Raw genomic sequence first — 24,620 nt, forward strand, 5'->3', positions numbered from 1 at the left:
TTCATTGAGCCTTCCACGTATCCACTCTTAGCTGTGATTTTCTTTCTTAGCCATTCTTAGCATGCCAGCTACTTATACCATATAGGGGCAAAGCAACTTTGTATATCCCCAGAACTATTTTATCTGAGAAGCAGCCTCTGAGTCTCCAGCACCCAGAACTTTAGCCCCAGGAGAAAGCATCTCCATAAATCTGATGTTTAATGCCAGATTAAAATCTCTCTGGGAAGCTTTTGAGTTCGTTTCAGAGTTGCCTGTGGAGACAATGATTAACTATAGATGTCATGCAGCTTTTCATTTTCCAGGTGCTTTTTATTTCATCTAGAACCAACAGTGTCCTTTAGAATCTGCTACTCCCTCTCAGATCCTCTTTCTGTAGGTTTTATGTTCAAAGACTCTGGGTCGGAGAAGCTCAAGGTTGAGTTGAATATCTGAAATGACCAACTCCACCAATGCTCTATTAGTAAAAGGCTGGCATCGTTCTCCAGTTGTGTGGGACTTCCCTGTGTACTGGAGGACATTTGTGCTTCCTGCCTCATTCACAGAATGTGAGGTGCCTGTAAGAACCAGAAGTGCCTGTAGGCAATATTCCAAGTACCCCTAATTGGAAGCACCAGTGACAGTATCTCGCAAAGATGGTGAACTGGGAGCAGATACCATTAAGTTCTGCCACTGATGAGGGGGTGTGCCTATCCCCAGGGCTTCTCCGGTTCCAGTGCACATTGCTTCCTACTCTTGTTGCCTTCAATGACCTATGTTTGCTTTCAAATCTGGTCTTGCTAAATATTATTTTAATCTCTGATTTCTTCCATATAAAACTGGGCAGGAAGGAGAGGAGGAAATATCCTCGTAAGGAGGGTTCTGTTCTCTGGAATGACTTTGGACTCTTTTTCAAGTTAATGATTGAGAGAGTTTACTAGATGGAAGTTCCCAAGCCCAGCAATTAGAGCCTGGGATAAAAGAGATAGAAACAGGGACAGAAACAAATAGAATCACCAGGACCCAAACATTGGGCTGCAGCCAGGGTGTCTTCTCTCAACTGCACCCCACATCAGTCCTGACTTGCTTGTAGATCCCCGAGTTCTACTTCTCTCCTGCCCCACAATTTCTAGAAAAACTGCAAGGTAAATGGCCAGAGTCAGGACCTTCTAGTAGAGCAGGGATTCTATAACTCTCCAGACCCCGCGAGAGTGTGACTATCTATAAGGAACCATCATCCAGAAAGGCAGTCAGATAGATGGCTGTGTCTGTTCTTTTTGTCCCGCTTCTTATTTCTCTTGGGCATGATTAACCACACATGCCAACGCCCCAGCTCACGGGCTGCCTGTTCCTACGGCCCGCCCGCCTGCCTGTCTTGCCGGGGCTGTGTCCATGCAGCTCTCAGCATATCCTGTTTGTTCAGTCCCCTTTGTCTCCCACTGGAGCAACAGGGAGAAAGGATTCCTCTGAGCCCCTTGGATTTGGGCTTTGAAATCAGATCCTGGCACACCTGATTACACTCAATAGCTGGAAATGGTAAGGATGTCCGATGGGCAGAGGGCTCTTGTTTTAAGCTCTGCACACCAGGAAGGCAGGGGCTGGGTCTCCTCGGGGCTGCCCTGGAGGGGGCAGGATGCTCTGGCAGGAAAAGCAAACAGTGTAGCTGAAGGGAAATTCACTTGAAAAAGAACTGGGGGCAGTGTCCATCAGGGGGCATGTAAGCTGTCCCTGAGGACACAAAATGGGGCTTAGACTCATTCCTCTTTCCTCACACCTCCCTGGTTGGGAAGCATTCGGTTCCAGTAACCACACGCCCAAGGGCTGGGAGAGTCAAGCTCTCTGTCCTGCTTTTTCTGTAGAGGTGTTGCCTCTGAGACCTTGGCAAAGGGAATAAAAAAACAGCAACTTACAAGCCATGACACTGGGAAGGAAGCTAAGAAGCTCCTCAGCCTCCACGCACCATGAGCTTTCCCACAGAGATTGAAAAGTCATTAGGAAAATTCCACACGTACAAAAGGCACCCTTGCACCAGCACCCAGCTTAAGAAATGAGATGTTACCAATGCAGAGGTGCCTGGGTGGCTCAGTTGGTTGAGCACATCTAGCGTTGTGAGATCAAGACCCAATTTAGTCTCAGAGCTCATCATGGAGCCTACTTAAGATTCTCTCTCTCTCTCTCTCTCTCTCTCTCTCTCTCTCTCTCTCTCTCTCCCCCCTTCCTCTGCCCCTCTCTGCCCCCTCTCTAAAATTTAAAAAAAAGATTAATTTGAGAGAGAGAGAGAGAGAGAGAGAGAGAGAGAGAGAGAGAGAAATGTTACCAATGAAGTTAAAGCCTCGGGGGTCCTCCCTGAACCCTCCTCTACCCCACCTCTCCAGCAACAACCTCTCAGTCACTCCAGGCCTTTCCTACATGTTCCAGGGGTGTGTGTGCAGCCCTCTTTGTGATAATCACGTGCCACATTCCCCAGATACACCACTCCTTTTTCATGCCTTTAGCCCAATGTGGCTGCTGTGCTTTATTGGCCTGCGATGCTAGTCCCCTGTCTCACTCTTCCTTCCACTCTAGGCTCAGATGTCACTAACCTGGGGGGCTCTTCCTATCGCCTGAGGCACTTATTCCTGGAGCTCCACGGCCCTCAGCCCTCGTCTGAGCACTTGCACTATTGCCGTGACGCCCGCAGTGTGCCCACCCCACTTCCACACAGGGCTGCAGATGCTATAAGGACAAACACTGGTCCCCTGTGGCTCCTCCAGCCAGTGACCTGGCCCATTGCCTGCTGGCAATGGAGTTGCCAGTTGAGTGAGTGAATGAGTGGGTGCCCAAATGAATGACAACTCAGCTATCAGACTTCCAACTTTCTTTCCAAGTTAAATGGGGAAGTCCTCATGGCCCCAGTGCCTTTTATAGGGGCATTTTCCTCCTCTAAGCTCCAAATCTTCTCTCTTCTGGAAGCACAACACTGAAAGGTCTCTTCTTCACATTCCTCAAATGAAGTTGGAACAAATATAATGGGAGTGTAAACTTTATTCCCCATAACTTCAACAAACAATAGTTTCAAAGAGAACCCTGGGTGGGCTTCATGTAGGTCTTGAACATCTTTTTCTAGGTGTCTTGTCACTTGTGTTCTTTGTCTTCTTGCAGCCTGTAGAAATCCTTAAAGACAGGAAAATGTACAAACCTATTAATCTTGCTTAGAAAATCCACTTTACCGCCACAGAAACAAAATATTGGGAAACAACAGTCTGGCTATTAAGGTGTTCTCACCCACACCCATTGTTCTCTGCTAAAACATTTGGTTGTTGCTGTGTAGACTCAGCTTTAGTCATGGAATTTTAGAGGATGTGCCTCAGAAGTGGGATCAAGAGCAAGCTTGACAGTAATCTGCACCGTAAGCCCATTTGGTGCCCTGGCACTGAGAATGGGCACCCAAGTCTGCCCAGGAAGGACATGAGAAGTGAGAGCGAGGCCAAGGGCTGGGTTGTGTGCATGCAGCACAAAGGTCAAATTTTCTTTTATGTTTGTTTGTTTGTTTGTTTTTACATGTGTAATTTTTATCAAGGTGAAATTCACATAACATAAAACATATTGAAGTAAACAATGCATGGGAGCCTGGGTGGCTCGATCAGTTAAGCGTCTGACTCTTGGTTTCAACTCAGGTCATGATTTCACAGTTGGTGAGTTTGAGCCCCACGCTGGGCTCTGTGCTGACAACATAGAGCCTGCTTGGGATTCTCTCTCTGCCCCTCCCTGGCTTGCTCTCTCTCTCTCTCAAAAAATAAATAAACATAAAAAATTTTTTTAAATGTGATTAAAAAAAAAAGTAATTCAGAGGCAATGAGTACATTCACGGTATTGTGCAACCACCACTGATATCTAACATTTTTACCACCCCTAAAGGAAACCCTATACCCATTAGGCAATACTCCCCAATCCCCCCTCCCCTCAGCTCCTAGAAACTACCAGTCTGTGCTCTGCCTCTATGGATTTACCTATTCTGGATATTTCACGTAAGTAAAATCATACAGTATGTGACCTTTTGAGTCTGGCTTCTTTCACTAGTGTATTTACGTGGTTCACCCATAGTGTAGCACAGTTCAGTACTTCACCCTTTCACTGGCTGAGTACTATTCTGTTGTACGAATATACTGCGTTTTGCTTATCCATTCACCAACGGTGGCTATTTGGGCTGTTTGCATCTTTTGGCTACTGTGAATAGTGTTGCTATGAACTTGTGTGTACATGTATTTATTTGAGTAACTGTTTTCTGTTCTTTCGGGTATATACATAGGGGTAGAATTGCTGGATCATAGAGTAAATCTAGGTTTAACTCTTTAGGACTTACCATACTGTTTTCCTCAGTAGCCAAATCATTTTACATTCCCACCAGCTATGTACAAGCACAGGTAAGAGTTTATCCTTATGGGAGTTACATTCTAAAGTAGCCTCAAGAGCTCAATGGCTGTGTTGTGTGCACACATACTCTATAAGTGGAGATAGAAATTTTGCACAGGGGTAAAGGAGAAGGTAGAGCCCTCAGTAGACAAGTTGAGGGATGTTGAGAGGAACAGTGGACTTTACCTGTCTCCTTTCCATGCTATCCTTAGCTAAGCAAGGAACAGGCTATTTACTGTCTATCATCTCTTCACTTCTTTCCAGTTAGTTTTCACAACTACCCTGTTCTCAAGCCTTAGGGTCATACTGACTGTCCACCTTTAGCCAGATTTCAGTAACCATGTGGGATTCTCTTAGTATGTGATCGAGTGTTTAGAGCTCCCATTTTTGTGAAAGTTGAACTTGACACGTGCCACCCATTACCATCTGGGAGCCAGAAATGGGAGGAACACCTTTAAAGAGAAAGCTACAAAAGCAAAGTTATTCATCGTAACTGTGCAGGAGAAAGACAAGATCATCAACAGAACCCCACTGAGTTAGGGCTTTCTTCCCTCACAGTCTGGTGGCTGAAAGCATCAGCAATTTGGAAGGAAGGCCTTCCCGAGAGAGAGGCCTACGAATCCCTAGGACAATGTCCTTTCTGTTAACCATGGATCTTTATGGCTGAACATGGGCTAAAAGAGGAAGTCGAGAAGGGGGGGCTCGGGGAGGGGGAGCATGGCCCTGAGAAGGGAGCACGACCAGAGAAGGCTTTTAAGAAAAGAGAGTAGGGTCTCCTGGTCATTTTCTGTGAATGTGCAGCTTTGGGAGGATAACAAGGAGAAGAGAAGGGGAAGGGCGTGAGCACTGGGAGAATTAATGCTTCCAGTGGGCTTGGCAGGAAGGAGGATCGACACCCCATTTGGAAGTAGGTCTTTGCAGCTCACTCATAAGCCTTTGGGGGCACAAGGGGCTTTGAAATACCAGTGTATCTGGCTGAGAATAGGAAGCCTTGAGATGTAATTCTGATTTGAGCCCTGCCATTGAACACAAGGACGTCTCAGTTTTTCACAGGGTAAGAGGAGGTTGTCTTCACATTCTTCCAATAAATAAGAGAATGAACAACCAGACTATCTCTTGAAAATGGACCATGCCCCTTTCTTGGGGACAAGTGGAGAACCAGTGATGTCAACATGGAAATGAGTGATTGTCCTCACCAGCCGCAAGTGAGAGCTTTTGTCTTGACTTTTTAATCATAATCCAACAGGACATTTTGTAGGATAAGTGGATGTAGTGGGCTAAATGGTGGCTCCCCAGAAGATATGTCCACATCCTAACCCCTGGAACCTGTGAATGCAACCTTCTTTGGAATAGGGTCTTTGCAGATGTAATTAAGTTAAGGATCTTGAGATAAGATCCTCTGGGTTACCCAGGTGGCCTCTAATCCAATGACAAGTATCCTTATAAGACACACGCAAAGGAGAGACACGTGAAAAAGAGGAGGCCATTTGAGCACAGAGGCAGAGTCTGGAGTTATGCAGCCCCAAGTCAAGGAATGCCTGGAGCCTCCAGAAGCTGGAAGAAGCAGAGACGTGTTCTTCTCAAAAGCCTTCGGGGGGATCATGGCCCTGCCGACACCTTGATTTTGGCTTCTGGCTTCCAGAACTGAGGTGGCATAAATTTCTGTTGTTTTAAGACACCACATTTGTGACAGTTTGTTGCAGCCACCTTAGGAAACTAATACGATGGGGTTGTATAGAAAAATAATATGACAAGGGAGGGAGAGAATCTAGAAAAACAAGTTCAGTGCCTGGATTTGCTGCTCATGTCCGAGGCAAATTTTGTCAACTTTGTGTTACAGGTAAGTTTCCTCCTGTGTTTCCTCCTGTGTTTGCTTTTCATGGCTGAGAGGAGGACCCATAACTTACTTGAGGGTGCTACTCAGGATTGGAGGAGGTTGGGTCAGACCCTCACACAAGTTCAAAATGGCAGTAATAGAAATGACCAGATTCTATAGAACATTTAACACATGCTACGTAATTTACATACATTATCTCATTTGGTCCTCAGAACAATTCTACAAGGGTAGTATTCTCATCCCCATCTTACAGATGCATAAACCGAGGCTCTGAGAGGTGACATAGCCTGTTCAAGGCCATTCGGGGAATGATGGTGGCACCAGACCTGTGCTGAATCCATAGCATTACAGAAGACTCAAGCCTCACAAAGACAGTTGATGCAGCACCCCCACAGCATCCCACAGTGCCCTGCTGGCTGATGAGGAAGGTCTGTTTATTTTCTAAATATTAGCACCAATGACACTACAGTTTGGGCGAGGATCTGGTTAGACCCTGCCAACAGCAGCTGGATGGCAAAACATCCACAGTCCAGGAAAATCTAGACATAATTGATACTGATCAAGATCCTCTTGGCCCCACGGCTCTGAGCCTTCCTCCCCCCTCAGCCATGCAGGAGGCGGGGGGGGGGGGAAGAGATGAAACCCCTAATCAAGTGGTCTCTCCCATGTGAGAACCTGGACAGTCCACAAACAGAACCCATCAGGTATAACTCTCTTCCCCAGCTAGGAGAAGGGAGGAAGCTGGCTGGAGAGAAAGGTTCTGATAAAGCCCTGTCCTGGGCGGACTGACACTGGGGCCCTCTCTTCGTCAGGATGGTCTCAGGCAGGCCCTACACCTGGAGTCCCTGTGCCTTTCACAGAGTCACAGAGTTTGGGAGAGATCTGAATTGACCTCCTTCTTGCAGCCGCTTAGGCTGGAGTGTGGCTAATGGGGCAGCTTCCCTGTCCTTCCAGCATTCTGAGTCGGAGTGAGTGCAGGAGCAGGGAGGCGACCCGAGGGCCTGCCAGATTTCCTCCCACGCAGACCTCTGCGCAAGATAAAGTCAGGAGAGGCTGTGCCACAGGACAACAGCATAATAAATCCCCTCCGGCCTCCTCCGGGGCTCATTGTTCTATTGCAGCAGTTGTTTTGAGTATGATCAAAAGGAAGGAAGAGCACTGTGCTATCAGGCTGGGGAAGAAGGATGCTCTCCTGACCGCTCCTGTTGCCCTTGGCCACCCTCGTTTTAAATATGAGGAAACCGAAGGGCAAATTGCAGCCTAACCCCAGCCGCATGTGAGGCTCAGCCAATCACTCCAAGGCCCCCTGGACCTCTGGTGAGGCAGCAATCCTGTCCAGACTTGCTGACAGCCACCTGGGTTACCCTGGCCTTGTCCTTTCGCCCTGGGCAGGGGGCCGGGAGGCCCTGGCTCAGGGTCAGCAGCAGTGTGGGGAGGGCGCTGGAAGTGGGCCCTGGAGTGGCTGCTCAGCTGTTGTTTACCCCTTGGGCTGAGAACTGAGGCCATTAGGCCACAGCCATTGGAAATCACAGGCCAGAAAAGGAATTCCCGAATCTGGCTGGCCTGGTGCCTATGGCTCAAGACAGCGAATAGCTCAGGTTCTTGGGAAGGTGGTATCTTCAGGACTCACGGCCTTTCCTACACGGAGCCAAGTCTGGGCTTGGGCACAGGTGGTACGCACCTCAGCCCCCAAGGCTGGATTCCTGCAGGGAACTGGAGCAGAAAGCATCGGCTTCCTTGAGGCGGGAAGGGTGGAGCTGAGGGTTCCTCCCGAAGACTGCAGGCTCGGGGAGCCCTTTGCTTCTCCCCAATGTCTGCCCTGCCTGACGCCCAGAGTCTGATTCACCAGGTGCCCGGTCACCTTTGTCTGGGCTGGAGGCCACGTCTGAGCCATCAAAGGCACCTCAATGGGGGAGGATGTCAATGTGCTTCCTCAACCAGAAAGGTGGTTTGAGTTCGGCCGAAGCAGCCCAAGCAAACAAGCAGAAGCCTGTCAATTGAAAGATGGGGGCTGCTGGGAGATCACACGACAACAAAATGAGAACCATTATCAGTCTCGTCCCAGCCTGAAGGAGGGAGAGCCTTTGAAGCCACAGACAGGCTGAACAGAACTTTCCACCTGAGAGGCGCTGGAGGTGGGAGGTCAGGCTGCACCCAGCCCCCACAAAAACTGATCAAAGCCTGCTGCAGAGGGAGGGGCCCGCAGCTGCAGCCCTGCTCCCCCCACGGGCCGCCCAAGGCTTTCTGAAGGCAACCGGGCGGCCCTTTCGGGGGGCCTGTGGGAAAACCCGGCACAGATGCACTGTAGCCAACCCCCCCAGAGCTGCTGGGACAGGGGAAATAACCCCCTCAGTGGTCCTGAAAAGAAGAGGGAGGGAATCAAAGCACATGGAAAATGCTAAGACCACCCACCTGATGAGCGCCTACCTTTTGGGGAAACAATAACTCCTGGCTTCCCAGGCGCACTTCTGAAAGAACAAACAGACTGAACAGGCTGCCTCAAAGCTCCGTGCACAGAGGGATTTGTGGGACGCCCGGCCCCTCATAAGCATCGGAAGCTTAATTTGAAGTGTGTTGGCCTCTCGGTGCTATTCAGGGTCTCCTAACATCCACTCTCCTCCCTGGCAACCTGAGAAACAACAAGAAGCCTCATTCAGGGCACAACACGGTCCTGTGGGGATGCCCTTAGTGCACTTCTCTCAGACTGGACAGTGCTATCTGCCAGGGAACATTCTAGTGTCATCTTCCACGCTGGACCCGGGGCATGAGGGAATTGATGAAAAGGCTCTGCCTTGAATGCGGTGCTGGTCCTGCCTGGACTGGACAGCCTCAGCCCACCCTGCTGGCCTCGTGCCCCTTCCCTCCTGCCTGGAGCTCGCCTTCTGTGGACGGGCACTTCATGGAGCCCACGAAGAGGCTGCAACAAAGCAAAGCCATTTCCACTGTGCTCTCCTTCTCAAAAGGATGGGAAAGTTCTTTTCTTCTCCTTCCTGGGAAAGGATTTGAAGGGAGGGTGGAGGGGGATACTAATGTGGAGGCCTGAGAGGTATTTATGTAGGGAGGGAATGTATGGAGGAAATGGGTTGCCCAGGAGCACTGGGGGAAACCGAGATGAGAAAGTTCCAGAACTGCTGGTTTAACCAGCTGGCATTCTTTCCAAGATATGGGTGAGCAAGGACTAGACAGAGGGCCTCAGGGAGGAGAAAAACAGAAATGAGGGGAGAGACATTTCCTCTCCCCCTCCTCCAGAGGCCAGATCCTAAAGAGGGGGGTGGGCAGCCAGGAATGGCTGACCGGCCACCCACTACTCACTGTGAGATTTATATCTTTATATTACTTTGCCCCGAGCGATAGATGGGATCATCTCCATTTTACAGGTGACAAAACAGAGATTCGAAGAATTAACCAAGGCTTTCCGAAGGGCACATGGAACTGCCAGGCTGGAACTCAGTCCTCAGGTGGCCTGGCTCCAGAGTTCATAACCTTTCCCTGCTCTTCCCAGGCCTGCCCGGCCTCTCGGGGCCAGGCACGTGTTAGCAGAGGCTCAGGCAACTCTTCGTTAGGTTGAACGGAACTGAGCAGCCCAACACTCGCTGGCCTCTTCCGACCTGACTGAGAGGAATCCTTTTGAGGGTCCGGGTTATGGAAAGAAATTCTCCGAGGCACCAAATAAAATCCTGCTCTGAGGTGCAAGGAGGTCTTTTTTGAAATTAATACCTAATAAAGTTTACACAGACCCCCAAAAGGAAAAACAGAAGGGAACTGGAACAATAAAAAAGCAGAGTAGGTAGATTATAAAACTTCAGAGTGTTGTCTTTCATCCAGGAAGCACAAAGCATTCACAGGCTCTAATTACATCTTCGTCCCCATGGCCCTTTCTGAAGTTGGTAGGCACATGCATGTTAACAGTACCCCTCATTTTAGGCATGGATGGATTTGGGTACCGAAAGCTTTAGCACTTCTCCCCGAGGCAAACAGAACATGGTCGCATTCCCCAAACCTGTGTCGGATGCTACCTCCAGCTGTTTCCTGACTCAGCAAATAAAACCAAGTTTTTGGGGGAGGTTTGAGGGGGTAGGGGAGAGGTTTGAGTGGCTCAACGGTCTAGGAATAAGGGGGGTAGAGCTGAGGAATTAGACCTCACTTTGGCCTGCATACAGTATAGATTCCCCCTTTGTTCACCCACATGCTCATTCTTCAATTTAGGCACGTGTTCATTGTGTTCATCAATGGGTGCTAACAGTCACGGAGGCCTGGGCCGGGCCACTCACGTTAGGTGGTGCCATGCTGGACAGTAAGCACCTCCGATGATGGAGATGGGAAGACAGTGTCTGGGCTGACACCCACCTGTGGGAATTGGGGGGGAAATTGCTCCTGGTGGACACAGTGGATGTTGAGGTTCAGACAGCTAGGGATGCTAAAGAGAACTTAATTGCAAGGGAGTAATCTTTTTTGTTTGTTTGTTTGTTTGTTTTGTTTTTGTTTTTTGCTGGTTCACATCCAACCATCTCATTTCTTGGCTTTAATAATATAATAATAATAATTGCACATGGCTTTTTAATGGCTCGCCACTGCTAAACAAATTTCTTCACTAGACCCTGAAGCCCTTTCATAGTATGACTCCATCTGGGACCCCTTCCTGTTCCCCTTCTAACCTCTGTGCAGTGATTCTCAATTTCTGGGCTGTAGACCTATGGTCAGGGGCATGGAGTTTCAGGAAGGTGTAACTCTGTGCACCATGCCAAATATGGGCTGCATCCCAAATGAATAGTATGCAAAAAGCTAATTTGAAAGAGTTGTCAATGTCTAGCAGCTCTTTCTCATTATGTGTGTTCTTGGGTACTAAAGTTCAACAATTATTATAAGAAAGGGCCTGCGTTATGGTAATGGTTTTCAAACTGGGGTCCAAGGATCCCCTCAGAGAGTCCCTGAAATAGAGCTGGGGGAAGGATCAGGATGGAGCCCGAGCAGATGGGACCACCCCCACCCCACCCTCCAACACACAACTAACTCATCCCCTCCCCTTGCAACCAGAGCATCTCTGCTTTTATAACTTTTGCACACTGGCCTTTCTGGTAAGATTTTATTTGAAAAAAGGACTCTGCTGGGGAATACAGTGGGGTGGAGTTTACAGGCAGTGGCTAAGGACAAAGTACATGTACCTCTAGCTTGCAACTTGCTAGTGTCCAGGGGAGCAGTGAGAACTCTGTCACAGCCCTGCATGGGCCTACCATGAGTAAATTGTGGTGTGTAAATGGTGCGAGGGAAGCCATTCCCTCTGTCCAGACCCACCGAGGAAGCGCCCCAGGTTAGTTAGTTTGTTAGATGCATTAAGTCCATCTGGCTCTTGGACATAAAAGATGAAGTTGCACTTTAGCCAGTCCTATTGTCAATGCAAAAAGCGTCCCTTTTCCTCATGTAATGCGCCATTTACCACTGTCCAGGGAGGGAAGGGAAACCCCCTACATACCAGCTCTTCTTGTGTGTCAAAGTTCCCAGTGGGGTAGTGGTCACTTGGGCCTATTTCCATCCCTGAATTTCTTGTTCATTGGGCTGGTGCCTCCCACCCAGGCCTTTGGACCACATGGCTTGCCCTCAGGTACCTTGGGCCAATAAGAGGTGGCAAAGCAGAACCCTGAGAGAGGACTTCTGGAAATTCTTCAACTGAGCCTCTATCTTCTTAGCCTGGTTTCAGAGCAAAAAATAAAGAAATGCCCCAAGCATTCTAGAACAGTGCTCATTAGCATGTGAGACTCAGGCAGGAGACTGGAAGGGATGCCTTTGTCCCTGCTTTTCACTCTGCTGTCCACACATACCTGTAAAAGCCGCCTTCCGAACACGCAGACTTGGGGTAAATGCTACAAAAGGGATGGCAGAACTCTCTTTTATGAACACCCCGTCAGAGACACAAGAGAAACAATGGCAAGCAGACCCAGGCCTGTCATGGCTATGACTGAGACGATTGGAATATGTGTGTGTGTGTGTGTGTGTGTGTGTGTGTGTGTGTGTGTGTATGCACATGCACATGTGCGCATTTCAGACTATAAATATGGCTCTGAGTTCCCGTGTGCTGGGGGTAGGCTGAGGGGGCAAAAAGTTATGTGTGTGTCAGAGGGTTTCAGGGAGCACCCACACACCTAGATGCTCAAATTTATAGAGGGGGCTAGTGGGGAACTAAGGGAAAGTTTTCAGATTGGGAGAGTGTCTGTGTATGAGCACAGACCTCTGCTCATGTGCGTTGGGGGAAACGGGAAATTTTGTGTTTGGGTGTATACACATGCATGGCATGTGTACATGCATTCAAGTGTGCAAAGGGAAAGCTAAAAGAAAGTTTCGAGAGTCTGTAAAAATTCTCAGTTAGAAGAATATCTGGCAACTCCCCATACCACAGGTTGGTACACATTCAGTGCTTGTGAAGTTCATTTCCTGTACTAGTTACCAGGCCTTGTTTATACAGGACACAAAATACGATTTAGAGCAAAAAACTCCAGGTATCAGAGGTGAATTGAGGGACAGTGTGTTTCAAGAGGGTGGGGAAGCAGAGTGGAAGGGGGGCGGTCACTGCCCTGTGTCTTTTGAAGGACCAATGAAACCAATTTTCAATATCAATCCATAATTCCCACCCTTATATGCTTTGGAGAGAGAGAGAAGGTAGAGATCTAATTTTAAAATTCTGTCCTTCATTGCTCTGAAGCCATTTTAGCGCCCAGTCTGCTCATCCAATAGCAGCTGGACATTCTTGTGTGTTTATGTGTTTTTAAACTTGTCTGGCTTGTTCCACTCTGAGCTTTAGTTTGTGAGCCTGGCCCCAGGAAGTGTTTATGAGTTTTTTCACTGTGCTTTCCTCTGACTTGCTTTGGTTTGATGGCACAGAAGGGTAAAGCTTGACTTAAGCACTCTGTTCTTTGTTTGAGGGCCCCAGATCATATGGAGTCCTCAGGCTGGCATCCACAGTGAAGTTGGACAGTTTGACCCAACACCACCATGGCAAGCATATGAGCAGACATTTCTGAACACCTCAATATGGGGAGAAACCGCACTCTACAAACAAACTCCTTGGCATGCGACCTCCTCAGAGTTATCTTGCCAGTATATTCATCCATGTGACACTCAGCTCATAATAAATGCTCAGGGTCTGCTAATTAACCATGGTGCATTCTATTCTAATCAAGGGCCATGAAGCCATTATCAGGGTCAACAGAGCCAACATTGCTCTTCAGCACAGAGCAGGACTTTGTTGGATCAAGTGTCCTGAACACACGTGGGACTCTGATGCACCCGTGTGAGAGTCATGAGCCTCTCTCTGCTCTTGCTCCAGTCTAGACTCAAGGAAGGAGTGTTAAAATCTGGGTTTGGGGTTCTGTAAGGCAGAAAGCCCGATCCTATCAGGAAACCAAGTCTAGACAAAACAGAGCTTCGAAGATCACACCCACTCTTTGCTGGTGGAAGCAGAGTGCCAATCAGGGGTTATGTTAGGGAGCCTCATTGGGAGGCAGAAGCCAGAGGAGCCATACCTTGTCCTCTCTCAGGCCAAGGTCTAAGCCCTGCTTGAGGCTGTTTCTGAGCACAGAGCTCCTATGGTGGGGGGACCCAAAAATGCTAATGGGGTCATTTCCCAGGCTTTTCCCTGGTCCAATGCAGGACTTCAGTTGTTTATGGTGATAGAGTTTGCTTTTTACTCCATCCCTGCTCTGTTGGCATCCTTCATCACCTTCAGGCAATTCACAATATCTCATCACTAAGAAACCTCCGAACAATAGCAGGACTCTAGAGATTGGGACCCATGACTCCTCAGTGAGTTCTGAATCTCCTTTGAAGCCATGCCTAAAGTTCAGGGAGAAGCTTGCCAAGGAAAAAGGCCTTGAGACAGCAGTGGAGATGGAGACAGTAAGGTACAGAGCATTATCCTTTATAGGACCTCTCGGCTGGGGGACTTTACATAGAGTTAACACTCTATGCAAGCTAGTGTAGCACTCTGTTGATCTGTGATTCCATTTAAGGCCCAACACAGCCCCCTTCCAGAGTGTTCCAGGCAACTGTGGTCGCAGCCTAGGAGATGTCCTTTCTTGGCTGGAAGTGCCTCCACCTGGAGCCGGGCCTGGCCCTGAAGGAAACAGGCTCCTGTGGGAAGAGATCTGCACTTGCCCCTCCTGCTCCAAGGCAGCAGCTTTCTGGGTGTCATCCGTTTGCCTGCCAAGACTAGTCCCTGGGGGGGATGCTGATTTTTCAGGTTTCCCTGCCTGTCCCCGCAATAACCCCAGCAATTACTTGCCCCCCTAACAGCCTTGGAAGGGGGCCTGATTGCATTTCCAGACAGCAGCATTTGCATCAGGAGCTCTTCACTCAGGTTTCCTTACAGAGGGGCTTGCTTTCAGGGAAGGGTGGGGTTCCTCTCCTCTGTCCTCCCCAGGAGCCCCTCATACCCCTCCATCACTGTGCCTGTAATAGGATCATAATCCACCCCTTCCTCGTGTCTTCCCCTGCTAGCCTGGATGACCCTGAGGGCTGTCTTCTAGGCACACTGGTGAGTGGTGGGCAGCCTGGGGTCCTTATTGAATGAGGGTCATCTAGGGCCCAGAAGGCCTGCACTGAGTACCCCAACACTCACTAGCCATTGGGCTTTAGATAAAGGTGCTTTTCAAGGGGTCTGGCCTGAGTCTCCTCCCCATCCACTGATACTCAATGCTACATTCCTTTAATCTAAAATATGAAATTGTAGTTCTCTGAGCCTCTCAATGGATCATTTGTAGAGCCATACATGAAAAAACTTTATAAAATGGCCAGTACAACATATATAAGGAGTGGTGTTATGTTAAAGCCCCCCAGCTCCCTTCATTACCATCATCCGATGAATGGAAGATCTTTCTGTGACTCGGAGGCCTGGTTCTTCCTATCTGTGCTGTTTCCCACGTGACCTTCAGTGAGTTGCTTTCTCTCAATGACTCTGTTTTTTCACCTGTGAAATGGAAGTACAGAATTGTCAGGACAAATACTTTGGACACTTAACTGAGTGGCATGATTGTTGGTATTGTTCTTTACAGCCATTGTTTAAATGACATAGAGCCACTTTCCTGAAGAGCTATGTTTAGAAGGAACTAGACCTCAGATGTGGGATGTGGGATGTGGGAACAGATCCTAAGTCTGTCCTTTGTTGTCATGAAAGTACACCTCCCCAGTACTTCTCCAGCAGAGGGGTCAGCAAACTTTTGCAGCAAGGGACACAGAGTATATATTGTCAGCTTTGTGGGCCATAGGGTCTCTGTCACAACTACTAAAGCAGTCATAGACCATATATAAACGAATGGACATGACTGAGTTGCAATAAAACTTTTATTTACAAAATTTGGCCCATGGGCCATGGTTTGCCAACCCCTATTCTAGCTCGGGATAGGTGCTCAGGATAAACTTGGGAAATTGGTGTGTTGTCGATAGGTGAATAGAGACCTCTGTGCTCATCCAGATCCTTGATTCTAATTCTGTTTACACAGGCCCAGATTCTGTGTTCCCACCATGGGGTCACAGCCGCAAAGCCCTCACCTCTTACTTCACTCCCCTCCTCCAGCTCTGAGAGATCACAGGCTCATGCAAACCCACCCACTTAATGGAGAGCAGAGTTTTTGTGACTTCCAGGATCTGTCCCCTTCCCCCGCCCTCCCCAGGGCCTTTCCCCTCCATCCAGTTTGTGGGACACACAATTTGTAATCTCCTTAAAACCAAAGAAGCAAGGTCTCTGATTCATGTAGATTAAAATCAGCTGCAACCTATTAATGGCCCAGAGCCCAAGACAGATTTTAGGAAACAAAAACACTGGACCAAATTAGACTGAACTGGACTCTGTCTCCAGGGGAGGGAGGTGGGGTAGGAGGCTGGGGGTGAGGGGAGTGGCCATGTGGTTTTAATTAATTTGGATTCTCTTCCTGAAGCTAATTCACCCAATACAAAGCATGTGTAGCGTCATGGAAGCAGCCAGCCTTGGAGCTGGGCTCTCCCTGGTGAAAGCCCCAGGTCCTGTTGGGGGGCTGGGGCTGGTTGTGTGTCTGTAATTAACAGGTTTCAAAGTGGTTATTTTGGAAAAGAGAATTTCAGTGGCGCGTTAAAATCCTTTCATCAACCATCAGCCTGCGTCCCAAGGCCTTCAGCAAGGCCCTGGCCACTTACGGCTTCAGAGAGCTTTGAATTCCCAGGGTCTTGTTTGAGAATGTGGAGGCTTTTGCCATGGGTTTTATTAGGCTGATGGTTGCCATGATTTTCATTATGTTGTTTGGTTCCTGGGATCATAAAAATGTTTCTCTCTTCCTAGAGTACCTAAAAACATTAAAAAGAAAAGAAAAAGAAGAGCCCCTGCCTTTATGGAAGTTACATAACATACAAGCTGTGACTCCCTCATGGGAAGGGCCGGCTCTGCCTCTGGGCCTGGGGGAATTGGAGGTGGGGCATATCACGAGGCTGGAAGAGACCAGGCAACCAGCCAGCATCCAGTTCTGACCCCACATCTGAGGAAACTGAGGCTTGGGGAGATGCCCCAGCTGAAGCCAGTCAGGTCTCTTCTCTCAGACTCGATCGGGTGTTCCTTATCCTCCTGGTGCATCAAGGCAGTGAACAGAGTCAGAAAGCTAGTGAAGGAGTCTGAATTCCACCGGACTCGTGCTTTAGGACACTTCTAAGAGTAGAAGGAAATGGCAAACTTACATGTAGCTTGAAATCAAATGCTGCAGTGGACAGGGAAGCCACTTAAGCCAGTGCTGGAGGTCCTGATGGTGTCAATGGGGGGAGCTCTCCTCAGAGTCTAGACTGAGGCCCTGAGGGGAGAAGAGTCTCTGGAGACTATCTTGGCACCCAGGGCCCTGAACTGCAGAAAGGAGGGAAATAGGTACTAAATCCCGCAAGCCACAAAGATGATTTCTTACTGCTCTGAATAAAACTTCTGAAATCTGGTCAAGCTCCCAGAATCACCATATGGGGTGACAGGAACTTTGAGTCTGCGTTATCTGATCAATGGAACGCCAGCCTGGCTTTATTTCCTATTTTGATGATGGCTACCTTCCAGAACCTTCTTTCATGAAGGACATGAAAAATATTTTGGGAGAGTTGCTATTAAATAACCTCTGGTGCTTAAAAACAATGGATGGTCTCCAGAGCAGCAGGCCTTGCTCTCAGTAGGACACCAGTTAGACCTAATCCACAATAAAGCTGTAATGCAGTTTTTCAGAGGTTTAGAGAGTGTCAGAACTGGGAGGGCAATTCAAGTCCAGTTCCCTCAGGCCAGTGTTACAGACAGGGAAACCGAGGCCTTAGAGCTGGAGTACAGGGTCCAGCCTATGGTTTCCAGCAATCCGGGTTTGCTCAACTACACCACTCTTCACCAGGCTACGTTCCACTTTGCCTTAGCGTTTTCATTCACTCATTCAGTACTTACTGATTACCTCTTATGTGTCAGACACTTCCAGACACTGCTAATTTTGTTTCTTTGAAGTTTTTAGAGATGAAATGAAAGAGATACAATTCTGTGAAATACATTAAAGAAGGAAAGGAAATCCCGCCCCACCCCCCCCACCCCAATCCAGGTTTTAGGAAAATGTTGAGCCTGGGCATACTAAAGAAACACCTGTTGTTCTGAGTATACCTTTCAGATGACCAAATGATATCATTGTCACATAGAGATGGGACTTACCTAGGCTGCCTCTGCTTAAGATCGCCAGCTCACTCCCAACAGCCATCTGGGCAGCCTGTCCCAGAGGATTCTGGGACTGGAAAACATCAAGGGTTCTCTGGATCCAAGGTTGAGTGAGTGCTGGTGAGAACCCAGGCCTGTTGAAGGCATGCAGATGTATGGGTCCCTCAGTCTGTTTCCCATCATTCTCCTCCTCCAGTTCACTTGTCAGTCCTTTGCTCTTGTTTACCTCTGTGTGAATAATTCCTCGATTATAAATAGAGAACTTGGCACTGAGTTTTGGATTATCTGTGATCTTTAATTTTCCCAGGGCAAAAGAAATTAAACCAACAAATCTCTTTGTTTCTCATGGTTCAGTATCCAAGTCATGGAAGCACTGATCTGTGTAGAGTGAGCCAAGCCTGGGCCTCCCCACCCCTCCCCACCTCCTTGCACTCACAGTAAGAAGTCATGCATGCATTCATTCATTCAACAAATATTCAATAAGCACCTATGTGCCAGACTCTATTCTAGACACTGGAGCTACAGAGTAAAAAAAGACAATGTCCCTCCTTACCCTGTTTACATCTTAGTGGGGGTGACAGACAATAAGCAAACTAACCAACCACCACCACCAACAAATATATATATGCATATGTATACGTATATGTATACATCTACATATATCAACCGGTGATAAGAGCCTTGAAAAAAAGTAACGCAGGGTAGAGAGATAGGGGTGAGGGGTGCACTACTTTACACACAGTAGAGTCAGGAAGACTTTTCTGGAAAGGTGACATTAGGGAAGAGGTTGAATGAAGAAAGAGTAAGCCATATTTGATCCCGGCAAAGAGCATTTCAGGTAGAAGGAACCCTAAGTGCAAAGGCCTGGGACAGGGACAAGTTTGATGTGTTGGGGAACAGCTAGGAGATCAGGGACCAGAGCAGAGTGAATGATGAGGATGACATGGAATAGAAAGAGAAATTGGGGAGAGGGGGGCAGCTCAGGGAAGGAAGACTTTGGCTTTTGTTCCGAACATCATGGGGTGTCTTTGGAGGCCTTGGGGCAGGGGAGTGATGTGGCAGAGATGCACACTGGAAGGCTGTCGAGAAGCTGAGGAAAGCATGATGGCCCAGCATGGGTTGAATGTTTGCACTCAGACGTGTGGCAGATGGTAGCTGTACCTCACGGGTGGTGCCTGAAGTGGAAACCTTTGAGGGCTACATGTTTCAACAGGGTGGGGCTAGGCCTGGGAGCTCACTACCTCTATACCAATTAGTCTTAAGCCCAAAAAAAGGAAATGCTGATGTTTAAATAGCAGGTTTGGGACCTGTGAGTCATAGAACCTTCAATCAACTGGGCCACTATTGGTAAGCTCTGGGAAGGTGCTGGTGCAGGGACTCAAGCTTCTGACTGGGGTATTTGGCCTCTTGTTGGGGCCTCTAGACATACTCAGAAAAATCAAACTCAAATACAGACCTGGCCTTTAGGTGGTCTGGATGTATTTTTGGCTGACTCTCTTGTCAGTTTCCTTCTCAGGGCCTTTCATTTTGCAAAATGCAGGCTACCTCACTGGAGAGCAGAGGCGAGAAGGGAAAGGCATAGGCTTTGGGTTCACTCAGCCTGGGATGTAACTCTTGCCTTACCACTTAACAAGTTTTCAAAAGCTTTTTGAAAAGCTACTGAACCTCCTAGAACTGCATTGTCCAATGCAGTAGCCACTAGCCATGTGTGGCTGTTTAAATTCTAAATCAACTAAAATAAAATAAAATAAAAAATTCAGTTCCTCAGTCCCACTTGGCACACTTCAAGTGCTCAATAGCCACATGGGGGCCAGTGACTATCATGGTACTGGAGAGTGCAAGTATAGAGCATTTCCAACATGGCAGGAAGTGCCATTGGACAGTTTTACTCCTTTAAAAAGGAAGCAATCCATGAGAAATTAAAAAGTTAACAAAGGGGCGCCTGGGTGGCGCAGTCGGTTAAGCGTCCGACTTCAGCCAGGTCACCATCTCGCGGTCCGTGAGTTCGAGCCCCGCGTCAGGCTCTGGGCTGATGGCTCAGAGCCTGGAGCCTGTTTCCGATTCTGTGTCTCCCTCTCTCTCTGCCCCTCCCCCATTCATGCTCTGTCTCTCTCTGTCCCAAAAATAGATAAACGTTGAAAAAAAAATTAAAAAAAAAAAAGTTAACATGCACAAAGCACAAGGTGCTTTGCCTGTCTCATGAAATGTGCTCAGAAAATGATAGCCATTATGATTTATCATATGAATCTCTGTCCTGGCTCTGCTGCTGCCTAGCTATGGGGCCAGGCACTCAACTTCTCCAAGCCTCCATTTTCTCGTCTGTAAAATGGGAAAAATAAGTAATGCTGAGTGAATTCCTCAGAGCATAACTTGATCTTTATTTTTCTCAGTTCTCCCTGGATCTATGAGAACCTCCTCACCAACCCTCAGAAGACTTATCTAGACCTGAGTTTGGGATTTCTAGTCCTGGCATACTTAGCAGGAGGCATGACTTACATCGTGGCTCAGTAATAGAATTCTGGAGATTTTAGCCATCTTGAAGGGTTTGAATGTGGGTCATGGTACAAAGTTCCAATGAAAACAAGTGGGCAAGTCTGATCAAGAAAAATAGTCATTTTAAATCAAGTCAGATATTTACGTAGTTTATGTCTTGGGTCCCCCTGCCCAGGCCTTGCTTCCTTGCCTAAATGTTTCTTCGTGGATGCAGCTCGCAGGGAAGGTTCTCAGTCTTTCTGGTATCTTGGCTTCCAATCAGTCCTCCTTTTTCCACTTTGGGGTTTTGTTGTTGAACGTTTATTAACTGCAGGCATTTAGTGGGTGGAAGTTGGGATTTGCCTGGGGCTGGAAGGAAGTCATTTGCCAGGCCAGGATAAGGTGTGGTTTAAGAGTAGGAGCTCGAATCCCCTTCACCTGCTTAATTCATTTCAAGGGAGATTTGTTTTCAACTCCAAAATTACCTGCTAGGATTTCTCGACCTGAGATCCTATCTCCTCTGGCTGTTTTCTTTCATTTCCGATGATAAGAAAGGCTACAGGAAAAAAAGGACTGAGAAGCTCAAGAACATTCTTGCACTCTTTTAAATAAAATTGCACACAGTGAGTTATTTTCTTTACTGTCTTCTACAAAATAGCTAGTAGAAGGTCTGTACAAGCCATCAGAACCTCTGCTCCTAGGGAGGTGTGTCTGAGACCCGGGAGAGTAAATGCAACTGGGGTTTTACAGAAAACTCCGGAACAGTGAATGAGAGGGCAGGGGCTCTGGTCTGTTTAGCTCACAGCTCTCTCCACTGCCCTCTGGCCCTTGGCTCAGAGCTGCTTGTCTCTGCCCATGGTGACCCAGGTTTGCCTGCCGTTGACCCCCTCTTGGAGACAATGGCTGTTCAGGGAGCCTGATCTGAGAATGAATAGAGCTAAAGTGACCCCCCAAGCATTGCCAGGCAAAAGACCCAATAAGCCAGGGTTACAGGGAGTGTTAAACTCATAAGGGAGTCCTCAGTAAGTTGAAGTTCAGAAGACAGAGCTAGAAGGAACTATTCTGAAGCTTGTGGAGCAAGAAACTGCCTAAGTGATGGTTTAACTATAAGCCACAAGACCAAAAATAAATAAATAAATAAAAAGCAAGAAGAAAAAGACAAAGGAGGAGGAGAAGAGGTAAAGACCTTTTTAAGATGTAGATCGATTCCCTTAGGCTAGCAGCTCTCAAATGTTTTGGTCTTAAGGACTCCTTAATACTCTAAATCTGTTGAAGGCCCCCAAGTGATAGACCCAATGATCCTTATCTTCTAGCAATTATGCCGCGTGTATTCTCCTCCATAGTGAATCAGGCTTGGGCTATGAGACCAATAGAAAATGGCAGAAGTGAGGGTGTATGACTTAAGAAGCTAGATCATAAGAGGGACTCCAGGTTTCTACCTGGTCTCTTCTGTTGTTTGCCCTGAAGAAAGCCAGTCGCCATGTTTTGAGTACCCTGGGAAAGACCTACATGAAAAGGAACTGAGGTTCCCTCTTAACAGCCAGTAACAACTGGCCAGGCTTGTGAGTGAGCCACTTTGAAAGCAGATCCTCCAGCCCCAGTCAAACTTTCAGATGACTATAATGTCATAAGAAACCTCTGAGCCAGAATTTCAGTCAAGGCACTTCTGATTCCTGTTCCACAGCAACCATGAGGGCTAACAAATGATGATTGTTGTTTTAAGCCATTTGGTTCTGGAGTATCTTGTTGTGCAGTAACAGATAATTAAATCATCTACCATATTGGGGCGCCTGGGTGGCGCAGTCGGTTAAGCGTCCGACTTCAGCCAGGTCACGATCTCGCGGTGCGTGAGTTCGAGCCCCGCGTCAGGCTCTGGGCTGATGGCTCAGAGCCTGGAGCCTGTTTCCGATTCTGTGTCTCCCTCTCTCTCTGCCCCTCCCCCATTCATGCTCTGTCTCTCTCTGTCCCACAAATAAATAAACGTTGAAAAAAAAAATTAAAAAAAAAAATCATCTACCATATTAAAAATTAAAACAGAAGACTATTTAATATTTATTTGTTAATCCATATAGTATTCATTTATGAATACTGTAGTCATATTTATTATTAAGTCATATTTATTACTTCATTAAAATTCATAAATTTTCTTATTTGTTAAAAAGTCAGAAATAACATAATGTTATTGTAAAAATAATGGTGTTTTCCAAAACAAAACAGAACAAAACTTAGTGAGAAGAGTGACAGTATTTTACATTTTTTTGCAAATCTCTTTAATGTCTAGCTTAATGGAAGACAGCTGGATGCTCAGATCTACTTCTGCATTCAATCAGCTGTGATAATGTTGTTTTGATTGAAGTATATGAAGGAAACCCAGCCTCACACAGATATGTAGCTGGAAAAGGGACGACTATTTTAATAGCTTTTTTCAGATAATTGTGGTTACGGGTATCCATGCTTTTCAAAAGTCTGAGATACACCATTTTGCTTCTATGAAAGACCTACATTAGTGCCTGTTTTCATTAATCAAAAGAAATCCTAAGAGGATTTTCACTTTTTTGAGAAAAGGCAAAAAGTGAAAATACTGTTCACTCAACATTTGCTTTGCAGGGAGAACTTACCGAGGCAGCATGCACCCCAACCGATGAGAACGGCACCACTCTGGGAACTAGTTCCCTGGGAACTACTTAGCATCAAGCTGCCGTAGCTTTGAACTGTGTCTCTGAGGTGCCTTCATTAGCAAGATGTGTCCTAAGGTATGAGAAAAGCCTAAGAGAAGGATTTTGGGGTCTGAGAACACTCGAAAATGTTTCCATGGACATTAAAGGTAATTACACCAAAGGTGGCCTCTTTACACCAAATTTTTAGCCTGCAAAAGATTTCATAGGAACACTCTACTTTTGGATAGTGGGGGTAGCCTGTATTCTTCTTTGACACTCTACCAAAACTCAACAAATATAGTTTTTGTTAGTTGCAGTATAGCATCAGAAACTATATCAATGGGGGCACCTGGGTCGCTCAGTTGGTTAAGCATCTGACTTTGGCTCAGGTCATGATCTCATGGTTTGTGAGTTCGAGCCCCTCGACGGGCTCTGTGCTGACAGGATGGAGCCTAGGGCCTGCTTCGGATTCTGTGTCTCACTCTCTCTCTGCCCTCCCACATTTGAACTCTGTCTTTCTCTCTCTCTCAAAAAAAAAAAATAAATAAATAATAATAAACATTTTAAAACATTTTTAAAAAGAAACTATATCAATGAATTTTATGTGCTCAATTATATTAAAACCCATTTGGTCTGCCTTGCACTTTGCGTGGATCTTTTGCCCATGCATGATTTTATAATCCTATGCATGGGCCATTTGGAAAATATTACTTTACTAAGTTATGCAGATCTTCAGAATTGGATCTATTTCATGATGAAAACTAAAAATTCACATTTGCTAATAATAGCACTTTTCTTAGCAGAAACTTCCTTAAGTATTGGGAAGGTGTTCCCCTCACTGGGGCAAATACAAGTTGTCAAAAATTGACTTTTGCTTGAAAGCTTTTCCTTTGGCCACAAATGCTGTCAATAATCTTTCTTGAAGTGACAAACTCTGTTCGTTTGGGAGAAAGTGTCCGTCCAAGAACCAAGTCTGAATAGCCATGGTTATTTGGTCCTTTTGAGCAAACACGGTGTTTCGTGGCAGGGCTAGTGCCGGTGCTCACTCCCTCCTCTCACACGTGCCTTTCCTCCAAACAAGCTCTGCGCTTCAGGACGCTTACCTTCCCGTTTGCCACACAGAATAGTAAAAAGATGTGCACTTTGGTCAAGAGTTCATAAAATTAATAATTTTTACTGCTTCATCTCAGACATCTTAGGTCAAAACTGGTTTCTTTCTCTCTTTTGTTTTCGTTTGTTTGCTCGTTTTGTCCTGTGACATTTGGGCAGTGAAGAGTATCACGACGTCCAGTACGGTTATCTGGTGCCAGCAATTTTACCCAGATGCCAACACAGTGAAGAAGGCAAATGACATCTTGGTATTAAAATAAAAATAATTTTGACCTTGCAGACACCCTCATAGGGTCTCAGGGTCTCAGGGACCACAGAGGTCCACAGATCTTACTCTGAGAACCATTTCTTTAGCGAAAAGGGTGCCTGCCATTTGATCCCTTGTGGCATTTATAGGTGAATGAGCTACATGCTAAGACGTACGTGCGCCAGGTCTTTGTGTCAAATTGTAATGGCCACCGTTGTGTCATAAGCGAGAAAATATATCACTAGACATCAGCTT

At 47.0% G+C, this 24,620-nt stretch overlaps 1 protein-coding gene and 1 long non-coding RNA gene across 9 annotated transcripts in view; one reads left to right on the forward strand and one right to left on the reverse strand.

Moving 5' to 3' along the window:
* Positions 1 to 24,620, forward strand: part of RAD51B (RAD51 paralog B) — a 687,198-nt gene that overhangs the window by 588,389 nt on the left and 74,189 nt on the right. Inside the window, exon 11 of one of the 8 annotated variants that reach the window (XM_045060117.1) lies at positions 22,959 to 23,361. The exons of the other annotated variants lie outside the window; for them this stretch is intronic. Within the exon in view, the coding sequence (XP_044916052.1) occupies positions 22,959 to 22,996 (38 nt within the window). The 3' untranslated portion in view covers positions 22,997 to 23,361. Of the gene's footprint in view, positions 1 to 22,958; positions 23,362 to 24,620 lie in introns of those variants that run through there. 8 annotated transcript variants of the gene reach the window in all.
* On the reverse strand, positions 2,983 to 18,177 carry LOC123386118. Its single transcript, XR_006599720.1, has 4 exons — positions 17,877 to 18,177; positions 16,895 to 17,054; positions 15,045 to 15,161; positions 2,983 to 3,129 (listed from the first exon to the last, which is right to left on the reverse strand). It is a non-coding gene; the product is annotated as an uncharacterized LOC123386118 (long non-coding RNA).

The sequence above is a fragment of the Felis catus genome, chromosome B3 (genome assembly GCF_018350175.1).
Source record: "Felis catus isolate Fca126 chromosome B3, F.catus_Fca126_mat1.0, whole genome shotgun sequence".
NCBI classification, from domain to species: Eukaryota; Metazoa; Chordata; class Mammalia; order Carnivora; family Felidae; genus Felis; species Felis catus.